Below are 15,391 nucleotides of genomic sequence, written 5' to 3'. Positions count from 1 at the left end.
CTGTTAAGGCTGCGGTCATCTCTCTTGGTTGTGCAGCGTTTCCTGCCACATTTCCCCCTTCCAACAGACTTTTTGTGGATGTGCTTTGAAACTGCACTCTGTGAACAGCTTGCTCTTTGAGACATTTCTTTTTGTGTCTTACCCTCCTGATGGAGGGTGTCAATGATGGTCCTCTGGACAGCAGTCAGATCAGCAGTCTTCCCCATACTTGTGATTTAGTTTACTGAACCAAGCTGAGTGTTTTTCAAGGCTCAGGAAACCCTTGCAGGTGTTTCGAGTTAATTAGACGATTCAAGTGATTCGTTGAACACCCTACTAGTATATTTTTTCATGATATTCTAATATTTAGAGATAGGATATTTGAAATTAATTAATTAATTATTAAATAATAAAAGGCTTGCAATATTTCAGTTGATTTGTAATGAATCCAGAATGTATGACATTTTTGTTTTTTTAATTGCATTACAGAAAATAAAGAACTTTATCACAATATTCTAATTTTCTGAGACAGTCCTGTATACTGTATATATACATGCTGTATATATATATATATATATATATATATATACAGTATGTATATGTATATACATATATATATATATATATATATATATATATATATATATATATATATATATATATATATATATATGTATGACAGCACTAGATATGGTATATTAGTGAAAATAACCACATTTTGACAATATGTGACAGCACATTAACTAAAGCCCTAGGGGGTATTAAGTGCTGTAGTTGTAATGGGTTTTCTTCTTAAAAAATGCCGTCATTTTATGGTTTGGACGATTAAGCTTAAAATAATATAGGCTATTGTCTGTTGGCACTGGGGTTGCCATGGGAATGATCAACATTCGGGCGGTGGGCTGAAGGAACGTAAACAGAGTGTGATCGAGCGACATCGAACATATGGATAAGATGCAATGTATATAAAGGATGAAAGCCCTTCAGCAACGATAAGCCATACAATAATTGAATTTTTGGCAAACAGCAGTCATACCCCTGAGGACATTACACGATGTGTTGTCACATATTGTCAAAAATAAAGATTAAATCCCCCTGGATGCTTCGTTAGCATAAATGATAGTTGTTTCCATTAATTTACCATATCTAGCACTGTCATTCACTCAAGCAACATAACAAAGCAAATTCATTCAAACACAACAATGCAGAGAGATGTCAGAGTGCTTGGGTGACATTCACCCACCTGAAAGAAAACATGGAAAACGACGGCTGGTCTTTAGTGACGGTGAATGAAGAACGCTGCGCAAACCCACAGCTATACGTACACAGTCAATCTCGTGCCTTTTAATGTTATATAAAAATAGAAATGCTTGATGGGTGTCTGTAAACTAGCAAAGATAAAGTGCATACATAAAAAAAACACAAAGTAAGTAAGCGATTACATGTAAGTATCTTCTCTGCCACGTTCATAACTATAAACTTAGGCATCTCACAAGCAGATGCACCAAACAGCAGCAGCTGCCGTGGCAAGCAGTGGTAACTACACCAAGCAGCGGCAGCTCCACAGCAAGTCAGTGCCTGAACAGTGGCAGCTGTCCTAGCAAGTCTGTAGCTGACGCTAATAAGAACGGTGAATCTATAGTACATCTGGTTTATCATCATGATTATAACAAAAAAGCAAACATAGTAGTCAGTTTTTACTTACAAAGTACCCAGGACGACAGTAAACAACATGTATTATAATTGCAAAAAGAAAACCACTTGTCAATATGAAATTGCACATATTGACTAGACACAGGTCGTATTAGCTTAAGCTACAAAGTCAGCGTTCAAACAGCGTAAGCATCCACGGCAAGTTGCTGGCAACTACCTCGAACAGCGGCAGCTGCCACAGCAAGTCAGTGGCATCTGAGCCTGCCACTGGAACTGCCTCTGTGAGCTGCCTCTGCCACTTTTTGAGCCAGGCCCTGCTGCTTCTTCTGGATGGGCAAAGCTTTTTTCCTGTTTCCTTACGATATATAACTAATGTTTGGTTTAAGGTCAAGATTGATCCATAATTGGGACTTTTCTTTTTTATGACTGGCTCATGAAAGTGTAAGTCCTGATGACTAATGTGAGACTTTTACATGGACATTTGACATAAGTAGCATTAATAACAGAACATCAGTAACATCTGTTTGCTTTTATATCATTTATATATTATGTTAAGCTTTGTTCTAAATGGAACGACTCAACCTAAAACAAGATTAAACAAGTTAACGTTGGCTCCCTGCCAAACGCAATTGGATCCCATTGGTATCAAACTGTTAACAGAAGCTAGTGTGCAAATCAAAGTAAACATGAATGTAAAGGCGTTTAGAAAAGTGCGCTCTGACCAGGCTTGACATGTTGGCGAAGTCGCGGTGCCTCAGCGTTGTGATGAAGTTGTCCATCAGCCTGAGCTCGGCGGTCTGGCGATCGATGTTGGGCGGGACGAAAAGGAGGCCCGTCTTGGCACACAGCACCGTGTAGGACGGCAGCAGGTTCTGGCAGGTGCAGCGCTTCGGACACAGCATGGAGGAGGAAAAGGAGGGGAGGGAGGACAGGAGGACGAAGAGGAGGGGGAAGAGGAGAGGGCAGACAAGCCAGGAGACGATGTCCATGTCGACTCTCCTGCTGCAACACAGAAAGAGAAGCAGTGTGAGCGTGTAAACAATGTAATGCTTCGCTCGTCGATCGTTGATTTGAAAGATAGTCATCTTTCCCCCACTAACACTGCAGTATAAATCAAGATTTATAGTCAGGAACATTTTCAATGCTTTTATTCACTTTTTTGCAGCTTATAACAACTTGTAAATCCTTCCTTTATGCTTTCCCGGATATTTCCGAGTTCATAATCAGCAGAAAATAAATGTGTAATAAAACGTCATGAGAGAGGGGAGGACGGATAGAGAGGGCAAGCAGGGGGCGACAGATGCAGAGAGAGCAAAAGAAGGAGGGGAGGGGGTAAATTAAAGGTAAAGAGCATGTTGGTGCAGCCTGTGCTTTTTCTTCTTCTGCTGGTAAGATGTCCTGGGAAAGTGAAAGTAAACAGAAGGCCTTATGTGATCAATTAAGCTCACTGCCTTTAGAGAACATTAAAGTCCACAAATGATCCTCAGCATGATTATCTGCCACACTTCATTCATTTCATAGATGTTATTGTGCATGAAAATGAGACTGAACTTTCCCAGGCCAGGCAATAAAGGAATTCATTTACATTGATATTGATATCTCTCCATTCAGTTAGTAAGTTCAGCTCAGTGGAGTCCTGAATAAATTTGCACAGGGAGAAAAATAAAGCACACACACACAAGCAGGAGTAAAATATCCAAAAGGAAGAACGAATGCCAACATACACAAACGCTCATTCATTCATGCATGCGTGCATACTCCCACATGCACACACTCTCTAAAAAGTTCTCCTGAGTTAGATGCTGAGTGACTGGAGGAAAGTCGATTGCAAAGAACAGCGGAAAGAGACACGCTCTTTTATTTACGGTGCTGAAATATTCAAACTGTGCTTCAGCTGAAGAGCAGAATACGGAACAGGAAGTCTGCACATGTCCTCATAACAGGGTAGAGTGCAAGATACGGGCTAAATGTGAGGAAGTAATGGGAGAGAAGTAATGGAATGAGATCAATTCAGTGGAAATGATCAGCAGAATTCAAAAATCCAAACGAGACTAAACTTAAATGTCGGTGGGCAATTGAAGAGTTTGCACATGACAGGATTGAGCGAAGTCTTGCAGACAATATGAAGATGAACGACAACTAGAATTCACACATTTTTCACTTGAATAAGAATATTTCAAGCCTGACAGAAGTTCAGTCGGGCTCAAGGTGAATAAAAAGTTTTATTGGTGATCACTTTGAGGTTACAACAGTCATCCACACTGACTCTACTCACTACAGTAGTGTTATTGTAACATAAGGAATGTGTTTAATTAAACATTTGAACAATCTTAATTTAATTTGATTTAGAATTTAATCTTTGGTTAGTTGTAAGAGACCATTTTATTTTTATTTTTGAAAGCTTTGGTAATTACCCTTTTCCCCCCCAGTTATATAAAATACACTTGTGTGTGTTTGTGTTTGTGCCCTTTTTGCAGAGTATGTTTTAGGATTTTTGACGTCTTTACGACCAATAGTTTATGAGAAAAGTATGTATGTGTATGTATGGAAGATCATCATGCTCAACAGTTCTGTACAGGCGACCAACGTTGTTCCATACAGTGCGCATAACATGATTTCAACGGCGATAAACAAAATATTCAATTGATGTGATAAACCTTTACTTTGTTGACCCTTTATTAAATAACAGCTGTAACATCTTTATTGCGGGGAGAATTACGTGTAAACAGCATCTGTGTTGACCTGCTGCTGCAGTCAAGTGGCGCCAAGCGCTCGTTGCTCGGCATTTATGTTAAAAAATACATTACATAATCAGGGCGAGAAGGTCAACGAATGAGAGGATGTTTACTGCTCATAGTCAGAGACAAAACATCCTATTACCACTGTCTGTCACACACACACACACACACACACACACACACACACACACACACACACACACACACACACACACACACACACACACACACACACACACACAGGGGCAGACTTACATTCAGACATAAGCAAAACAGTCTTGCACTAAAAAAACAGAAACACAATCACATAGTTGAAGTGCCAACTGATTATTGTCAGCTCATTAGTCTGAGATAAACAACAACAGCGGTGAGCTGGGCAGGAGAAAGGGTGTGAAAGAAGCGGAGGAAAAAAAGAGAGGTGGGTCACTTCTTGGAAGAGGAGAGGGTGGAAAGATGAAGAAAAGAGGAAAAAAAGAGCAAATACATTGGTTGAAGGGGAACATTGAGGAAAGGAGAAATGGAAAGAGTAGACAGGAGGGGAAAAGGAGGAGGAGGTTGATTAAAGGAGGAAGAGGAGACTGAGCAGGCAAGTGAGAATGGAAGGATGAGAGACAAGAGAGGGTAGAAAGAAGACAATTTATGTTAGTTGCATTTTCCATCCAGTTGGTGGGGATGTTGTGCTACATCTTAGAAAATGTACACACACACTAAACGCATGCAAAAATGCATGTGCACAAACACACACTCAAGGCTTAGGAAAAGAGAGGCCGCTGTACCAAAGGGAGCTACTGGAAGAGAAACAGAGACTGAACCCACAGAGAAATAGAATATGACAGGGTTAGGACCGCTTCATATTTATCACACTTTAAATACATTTCTTCTGTTTCTCAATAAGCTCTACTGCTGCTGCATTAATCCATCCAGTGCTCCCTGTTGTATGTTCAACGTCACATGCTGCTGTGGCTGTCACATGTCACAGTACCACCTCGTGGTACTATAGGGAGAAGTGAAGCAGTTCCGACTAGCTTGTCAATAATACAGCCACGGACTGTGTATGGTCTGTTTTATAGTTTACTGGATTACGTTCAAAGTGGCAGAAACGAGAAAACGAGCCACACTCCTGCCTCGTCCTCACAGCAACTGGGAGACTGTTTCTCCGGGCGTACAGCAGTCAGCCCCGGGAGACAGACGTTAGCAATTAGTTTGAGTTCAGCCACAGCACGGATGTGTAATCCAGCAAACGGCAAACTTTCTGTTGCTGGTGTTACACAGGTTAGACCCAGCGCTCCATCAGCCTGCTGTGACTACTGGTGCTGTAGTTTATAGTAGTAGTTTGTAGCCGGTCAAATCAGAGCCACCACAGCCGCTAACTGAAGCTCCTTCCACCGAAGCCGCTGCACGCCGGAGTTCTAAAAATACGCGTCGCTTCCCTCGTCTCTGTCACTCCGGCCCCAAGCAAATATACAAACTATCAACACGCTAAAGTTACACGGACCGTGCATCCCCCAGTTAATGCCACGGTACACACACAGATATCTAAGCCCCGTGTAAAGATTATACAATGGCAGTGTTATTTTGACCGGCTCTCTGTCACGGTGAGGAAAAGGTGAGGACCCAAATGCAATACACTGGACAAGGTTCTAACAAAAAGAGAGCTTTATTTTATAAAAAGCTAGTAAAAATACAAAGTAACAAATAAAACTGAAAACACAAACCAGGAAGACACGAGGAGCATGAGGAGCGGAGCACGAGGAGATAAAGTTATACTGACAAAGACACTATTCCATGCAAAGGAAGATCTACACCAGGGGTATTCAACTAAATTTCTAAAAGGTCCAGTTAGAGAAAATTTCCGCGAACAAAGGTCGGCGTCTGGGTTCGGACTCAGTTAGTGACCCCTTATCTATAAGATAAAGAATGAAACAAGTCTCAAGTATAATCTACAACTTATCATGACTAGGTATAACACAATATGAAGTTTTTTATGGTGCAATACTAATTGCCTTATCGTAGACCCTGTCTTCTTAAATATTCTAACACAAATAGTACTAGATGCCTTTATGTCATATACGATATAATCAGAGTTTTTTTTCCTGCCATTCCCTCTCATTTTAGAAGTTTTGTAATGTTCCCCTTGGTCTTTATGTAGCCGGTCTGTAGCTGACACCACGATCGACTCTGCGTTGTGTTGTGTGGAACCAGGAAATAACGATGAGGAGAACGTCTGCCTTTTTAACCAGCATTTATTGTCTCAAGGCTCGGAGAGAGGCCTCATCCAGCGCCGAGCAACTCTACCCCCATGCCTCCTCTCCCCAGCGGAACCTCAAAAGTGGCGCGAACACAGAAAGTGCCAGTTTCAGGAGTATCAAAATAAAAGCATATTTAACTAAATAAGACTCCTCGAAATAAATATACAAAATCTTACATAAATCTTACATAAAAGGAGTATTATTACAATAAAATATGAACAAATGGATGTTTGTGAAATATAATTTATACATCGGTTACATTTAGTTCGGTAAAATACTGTCTGATCTTAGAACGACTTGATTAGAACAAAGAATCTAGTTTCACAAAGTGCTGAAGCTTTACTGTGAAGCTCTATATGCCAGACATTATTTTACAGACTGATCACGACCCTCTCACAGCAGGAGCTATGCAACTGAGCTAAACCGTTCTAACACAGTCTGTCACATCATTCCTGTGTGTGTGTGTGTGTGTGTGTGGTGTGTGTGTGTGTCCGTCTCACAGTGCTGCTCTGCCACACTAAGGTTGCTGTTGATGCTGCTTGAATGATGCCTTTTAAATTGGATTAAATAGAACAAGAACTGCCATCCACAGAGTCAGCTACTGATGATGGTGCTGCACTGGTGGAGGATTTCTGAGGAGCATTCATTCATATTAATACAGACTGTTTGTTGCCATTCATACCAATGAAGTGGTGAGACGTCTGCAGACAGAAGTCTGCTGAGCTCTGTACAGAGTAGAGGATGCTGAAGTTATGTAATGATAATCTGTAATGATGTATGATCTGCTTTTGTTTATAGAATTATATGATAGAACATTTGCGAGTCTCCCTGAGGTTCATGAATACACATGGAGAAGAATCTGGATGAATAACAGTTAGTTACCTATAACCAGGGGTGTCTTGCGGGTGGGGCAACAACTACATTGCACAGGAAAATTACACAATTTAACATAATGGCACTATTCAACAGTTTGATAGGTGACTGACCAAATGGCCATCTCCTTCTCAATCTTATGTTTGTCAGTTTTGGAAGCTATGTTTGCCAAATGTTCCCTCGTTGTCCTGCTGCTTTCGTGCTTGATAATCCTCTCAGAAAGATGCTTGAGATCCTGAAAGCCTGTTACCATCCCCTCCCTGATGATTCTGAGGTTTGGTTTATGAGAATATCCTGTGGCTAGTGGGCACTGACGTGTTTAATCTCAGGCTTGTTAGACTTTCAAATGTGCTGTTGAAGATAATCCACAACGTTCATGCTGTTTAGAAGAAAAGTCTATGAGAAAATAAAATACAAAGGTCATGTTTAAGACTAAACTATATTTATAATATATATATTTTTTTACCAAGCATATATTCAGTTGTGGTTTGTGGATTTGCAGGTCGTCCACCAGCCCCGCTGGACCCTTCAACAGGGCCCGACACCAAGCCCCCGTCACCATCGCCCTGCTCGACACCAGTTCCGACATATCTGATGTCCTTTATTTCAGGTTTGCTAAACTGGTGTGAATCTCCAAGAAGTTCCTACCGAGCTGGTCAGTCCCCTTCGAAATCATGGGCAAGCTCTCACCTGTAGTTTACCGAATCAGGGTCTTGAAGCCAAAAAGGCCACCAGCAACCAAATTAAACTTCTTACACCCCCAGGGAAGAGAAGCAGCCTCTATGCCCAAAAAGGGGGTGGACACCTCCACTCAAAGAGGAGGAAAACATATTCCAGAACAGCCATTAGAAAGCTGCATGCCTCAACGCACCCCGTCGGCATGCAGTTTCCTCAACTTCTAACATTACTTACTTTTCCCTACAGTAACCAAACTCTTTTTGTCACAGGACCTGGGTAAAACCAACTGATTGCTCTCATCAATACCACCTTGCATGCCATAGGGACTCTGTCAGAAGTTATCACACAACCCTTGGCAAGTAGCGAGATATGATGCATCATGATGATGATGATGATGATCATAAATAATGAATAGCAGCAGAGTATAGTATTAAGGTTGCTTACCCTTAAACTGAAGGATTGTGCTTTGATGTCTGGTGTCTGACGTAACTAGACACAGTTAGTCATCTGCCAGATGTTGCCTCAATGTCTGCCCAGACACCAGAGCCTCTTCAACAACTATAAAACAACTTTAACATAGTTTGAAACAGTCCCCAATCTCGCTGGACGAGTTACTCAGGCTGTTCTTTTCTTTTTTATTCACTGAACCTTTTTTCCTTGGATCCGGAATAAGATAAGATCGGTGTGCAAACAGCAATCTTCATAATGCCTGCAGAAGAAATACACGCATTACCGTTCATCACGAAAGAAAACTTCAACGCCCCGCTCTCTTTCAACTCAAGTCGATTCTCGCTGTTTTCCTCCGCTGCCATACGAGGACCAGCTGCCGTCAGACCTTCTCTGACACGAGATAACAGCCCCATCATTGTACGAGCGTGAAGAAACTCCGCTGGACACATGACACGGACTAAACACAACTAATCGCTACCTAGAGCAATCTCAAGTAAGAGGCTTAGTGTCTGGGCAGAAACCATCTTATTGTCAATATACCTAGGAAAGCCATACATCCTCTGAATGCCTTCAGTCTATAGTTTGTGGTTGTACAGTTTCACAAGGCTGTGATTATCCTGGAGCTCACAACAGCTTATTTTATACAGTGAGGCCACGTTTTAAAAAATGGTCTCACTGCAATGAATTGGCTACTATTGGGACTAACATCATGAATACTATGTGGCTCATTTGACCAACAAGTCTAAGCTTTCCAGTCAAAACTGTTTAATGGCAAACAGCAGCGATTAAAGTACGCTAACACCTACAACAACATACCATAATAGCATTAAAACCACCACTAAACCATTAAAAAGAAATGATCATTGGTGACCACACCATGTACACATTTATAACCTTTAATGTGAGGGTTGTTGACTGAGTCTGTTTCATATAGCAGAGAACATTACATTACAGGTCATTTAGCAGATGCTTTAATCCAGAGCGATTTACATTAAACTAAGTACAGAGACAGTCCCCCTGGATCAGCTCAGGGTTATATACCTTGCTCAGACACATCTTTTACTGTCAAACATGAGTGGCTCCACAAGAAGACTCTGGCTTTAAGGATAGATTGAAAGAACTCGTGATTTATAGTTATAGTTCAGCAAAGCAATTGTCTCTACAGGTAAATACAAAGCACTAATCACTATTAAAATCATAAATTAGTGAAAAATGTCCATTCCAGTCCAAGCTGATGTCTTTAAATGTCTTGTTTTGTCAGGCCAAAACCCAAAGATATTCACATTAATATGATATAAAACAGAGAAAAGCTGCAAATCTCTATATTTGAGAGGCTGAAGACATGAAAAATTACTTTACGGTTCTAATCTGTTAGTCAGCTATTCATTGCAGCTCTAGACAGGGGGCGTGCACATCAAGACTATGTTGATGAAACTACAAGTTTACAGCGTACAGAAGGAGAAACTCATTAATACTTTATGTGTGTAAAAAGAAAAGCACTCGGGGAAAAAATGCCATTTCAATTTACATCAATCACTGGCATTTAATAGTTTTGCAGACCAGTACACTTTATGTCATGGAAATTGTCATTTAAATTTCAATGTAATTTAATTTCTACAGTCATCTCTGTTACGCTCATTATAAGCCACACTGGGTAAAGATTGCAGCTTGGTACTTTAACTCTGAGCTCTAATTACTATCATATCACTCAGTGCCATTTAAACCAACGGGAGGATCTCACACATTTAATCTGCCAAATCGAAGAACGCGACGACTCGAGAACCCCATCACCAATCAAATCCTACCATCCCACCAGTCATTTCTAATCAGATAAATCATTTCAGAGCGGTGCGGGAACCAACCTGATGGGGTAAATGTCCCTATTAAAATCATACAAGCCCACTTGCCACTTACTATACAAAAAAACATCATCATCTTTTGCTATGTGATGTTTTTTCCAGTGATGCTGCTTGCTATATAAATAAAAAAATGTATTGTAGGTCAATCAAATTTGTCAATATTGAAGCATATGTGTGACATGGGTCTACTGAGCCCAGAAGTTCCACAAAAACATTGGTGATTTTGGTACCCTCAGAAGACAACAACTTTTGCATATTTCTACTGCTGTTTTTGGTAAATACTCATTTGTTATCAAAATGTAAGTAATTAGTGTTTTGAATAAGCCATATGTTAAAAATATTACTCAAATTAGAAGTATTGTTTCTAGCAAACAGACCAAATTCTACATCAATACAGTACCTACATAGTATGGTTCATTGCAATAAGTAGTGTAGTTAACATTTTTGTATATAGTTTATATTATATTGTACTGTTAAATAGGCAATACATGTGTATGTTTATCTTGAATTATTTATTTTTCAATTAACATGGGGTGGATGTAAATGAGTGTAGCTAATCACTTCTCTGCATTATCAATCTACACTTTACAATTTACTTCATATAGTCTAATTATAGTTTTTTAAATCTGCATAAAATGAAATTCTGTCTTTTAACCATAAACCCAGCTGCTCCCATGATGACTGTTTCAGTTGGCATTTTGACATTTAAACCATTTTCCTTCCTAATTTTGACCTTTCGAAAATTCACATAATTATTACCCATATTTAAATATAAGTGATATTACATATCACAATTCATTCTGGATGTGTCGATATGGCCTCAATGAGATAAAAAATCTATTTTTCAAGAGTGTCCTGGCCAAGATAGGCAGCAGCACAGTTACAGACAAAAAAAAAAGAATCACAATCACAACATTAATTAAAACATTTACAACATTTACATTTACAAATGTAACATGAACATGTTATGCATGTTTTAAGAGCTTCCCGGCTGTGGAGGTACGGAAGGCTCAGGATTCCCTGCCCACTGGTTTTCACCAGAACAGATGTGTGCAGATCTTTCAAAAGGATTAACCCACACAAGGCTCCTGGACCTGAAGGCATCCCTGGCCGTGCACCTCCATCATTATGAAGTACTTTGAGCCCTCCCTAACTCACTGGACCCTCTGCAGTTTGATTAGGGGGCAAACAGGTCCACAGACGATGCCATCGCCCTCACCCTCCACAGGGCCCTCTCCCACCTGAATTAGAGGAACACACATGTGAGAAGGCTGTTCATTCTACAGTTCAGCATTCAACACCATTGTGCCCTCCTACCCGTCATTAAGCTCAGGGACCTCGGGCTCACCAGTGCCCTCTGTGACTGGATCCTGAACTTCCTGACAGGCAGACCCCAGCAGGCAGTGTGGGTGGGAAATATCACATCCTCCACCCTGACCCTCAACACCTGTCCTCCCTGTTCACGCACGACTGCATGTCCACACACAGCTCCAACAACACCATTAAGTTTGCTGACAACACAACCATCGTACAGAGAGGAGGCCAGAGCTGTGACATCTTGGTGCAAGGACAACAACGTCCATCTCAATGCCCCCATCACCAACCACAGGACTACGGTGGAGAGAGTCAGCAGCTTCAGGTTCCTCGGGGTTCACATCATTGAGGACCTGACCTGGACTCATCACACCAGTATCATCACCAATACAGCGAGACAGCGGATCTTCTGCTTCTGAAGGCTGCGGAGGTTCAACATGGACTCCAGGATACTCTGCATCTACAGGTGCACCATCCAGAGTATCCTGACTGGCTGCATCACAACCTGGTATCGCAGTTGCACCGCCATCAACCATAAAAGGGTGAATACTGCTCAGCATATCACCAGGACGGAGCTGCCCTCCATAGAGGACCTCTACAGTGCAGGAAGAAGGCTCACAGGATCATTAAAGACCTGCATCACCCCAGCAACAACCTGGCAGACAGTACCGCAGCATCTGGGTCAGACCCCCAGACTCAGGGACCCTTTTAACCCACAAGCAATAAGACTGTTGAGTGTCATTACTTACATAGGTTTATACTGTAGTACACACACCTGTTTATTCCACACATCCACATATTTATATATCATGACAGTACACAGTATTTATTTCCACTATACAGTATTTACAATTGTACATTCTGTTTTATCTTGTTCTATTTTATATGTATATTTTCTTATTCCTTCATTTTAATTGCACTATTATGTCTCTTGTGTCCACTCTGCCAAGAATACAGTTGCAGGCAAAACACTCAATTCTTGTTTTTGAGGAATGTTTTGGCATCGAGCTGCTTAAACATTGAAAGAAGCCAAGTTGCTATTGGCACAAGATATTGACCATCAGCCTACAAACATCCCCCAGGGGCTTTAACTAAATCTGACCACTGCAAAATAAAATAAAATTATCCTTCAACAGCTGAAATGAAAACAAAACTCCTTATGGGGAATAAGCAAAACTGCAGAGCAAAGCCATCCAATAAAATATAAAACATGCAGTAGTTTTACACTGGCTCTTTGCAATGCTTTGACATAGTGAGATCATTCTCAACTCAATGTTCCCTTACATGCCTATTACCCAAACTTTTGAAACAAATCACAGATATTATCGTTATGTTTCCACAGCCTGCCTAAACATCATGCATTCTCCGTTATGAGCATATGGCTTTTATTTTGCCTCATTATATCTCAATCTGCATAATAAGCATAACTAATCTTATGTTGCCTGTCATGTACTTTATTATGCCCCATTATTTAACAGGAGATTCCCACCCAGGTATCTATTTATACTTATTTGCCTATTTATTATTATTATTATTATTATTATTATTATTATTATTATTATTATTATTATTTAACGCTAATAATAATTTATTGTTATTATTATTATTATTATTATTATTATTATTATTATTATCATATGTTAAAAAGTTTGATAATGCTTATCACGTTTTGAGTAAACAGCAGTGAACTGTAAAGCATTGCCACTAAATGTGATGATGAACAAATACATTTGTAAACAACAGCAGATGTTTCATATATATTTGACATTTGGTGTTATACAAGAAAGATATAGTGTCATTAGTGTTTAAAAAATATATATATATTGTATTTTAAAGAAGCTTTACCAAATAATGCAAAGTAAGGCTAGAGGCTGAAACAAAGCACGTTTCTTTTTTGTTTTCAATTTACGCTCAAAAGGTGACAAAGGCCTGACAGTTAAAACATTTGAACTTCTTCTAATCATTTAAAGTCATCATTATCTACAAGCTTTGACATCTATTTGAGGACACACTGTGGATATACATGTAAGCTCACACTGCCCATCATTGTTGCTGCTCTTTTCTCTGTCGTGGTGGATATCTGAACATTGCCATTCATTTGAATGCCGCTGCAGCTAGTATCAATCACTGTCCAGCAGCTGTGAATGCAACTCAACAGCAGTGTGAAATCTGCCTCAAAGGCTGTAAAGATCAAAGGCAAAACAAATCATGTTGGCCTTTCTTAAAAAATCTATTTAATAAGCTTTTGATCACAGACTTTCCATTTCTCCTAATCAATGAATTTTGGCATTTGCCCAGAAAGCTCATTGCATTTGCTCCTGTGTGGTCATAGGATTGCATGCAATCAGTGATTTGGTGTGTGTGCCAGCGAATAATGAGATGAAAGTGTACAGTTTGGCTGGACTATAAAAAGCCTTCAGAGCCTGCACTCAGCAGCTTTGATCAATGTCGAGTTTTATTTACATTTCCAGGGGAGGGAGACTGAAAGCGCAGGCTGACTGACATTGTCACATTAACACATATTTGGAAAAATGTTCAGAGCTCCAGTAAGATTTATTGGCCACATGTGCACATAGACTGTGTATAAGAAGTGGATGTAATCACTGTGACATCAGCCATTGGTCCATTTGGAGTAGGCGGCACGGAATTACACATTGAATGTCCAACCTTTAAGGTTTAAGAAGGTCATGGTTCATAAAAACAATGTTGACTGACTGAAACAGAAAAAGAGTTAAAGTCTGATGTTTGGTTGACCCATCCATCCACCCGGGCCTCCACTTTGTCTCTCTGTAACAACCTCACATGACTTTTTTGCTCCCATCGTGATGATTACGGCCACTAGAGGGATGTTATCAAATGTCATGTCGGGGCACTGGCTGTCGTTCTTGGGGAGACAGTCTCTATGGTACCAATGACCAAAGGTACCAAAGGTTGAATATGTTTCATTTTCTAGCTCCAAACACACAGTTTATGGTAAAAAAGGGGAAAAGGTATTTAGATCTTAAAGAAGGAATAAAGCTTCTTGTTCATGGGAATATTGACCAGAACTTCAGTAATCTTCTCTATTTGAATATTTCTAACACGGTGGTTAAAAACGTAAGCATATTATTTTGTGGCTCCGTGTTCACTTCAGTTATAGGGTTAGTGCACTGATGGAGAAACGACACAACACGTTAGAGCTGCAAAGATTAATTGATTAGTTGTCAACTCTTTTAAATTTTGAGTATCGATTTATTAATTTGATTAATATTTTAAGAAGAAATGATCTGATTCCTGCTTCTTAAATGTGAATAGAAATCTGATGTCTTTACTCCTCTATGACAGTAAATTGAATATCTTAAAACAAGACATTTAAGACGTTGTTTTGGGCTTTAGGAAACACTTGACATTTTTCTTACCATTTTCTAACATTTTATAGATGTAACCACTAATCTATTAACTGATAAAATAATAGACAGATTCATCAACAATGTGTATAATCATTAGTTGCAGCCCAACAACACACCAGTCCATGTTTTACTTAATGTCACTGTAACTTTAAATTCATACAGATAGTTTGAAAAAAAAAGAATTAATTTCAAGTGTGATATTGCAGTGA

General features: G+C 39.8%; 1 protein-coding gene across 7 annotated transcripts in view; it reads right to left on the bottom strand.

Moving 5' to 3' along the window:
• The window catches only part of LOC115017559 (leucine-rich repeat and fibronectin type III domain-containing protein 1-like protein), a 283,327-nt gene that overhangs the window by 44,964 nt on the left and 222,972 nt on the right, over positions 1-15,391 (bottom strand). For all 7 annotated transcript variants that reach the window (XM_029446121.1, XM_029446123.1, XM_029446118.1 and 4 more), the window contains one exon: positions 2,355-2,634. In XM_029446121.1, the coding sequence (XP_029301981.1) occupies positions 2,355-2,634 (280 nt within the window). The remainder of the gene's footprint in view (positions 1-2,354; positions 2,635-15,391) is intronic.

This window comes from Cottoperca gobio, chromosome 13, assembly GCF_900634415.1.
Source record: "Cottoperca gobio chromosome 13, fCotGob3.1, whole genome shotgun sequence".
Classification (NCBI taxonomy): Eukaryota; Metazoa; Chordata; class Actinopteri; order Perciformes; family Bovichtidae; genus Cottoperca; species Cottoperca gobio.
This window is presented reverse-complemented; position numbering and strand designations above follow the sequence as displayed.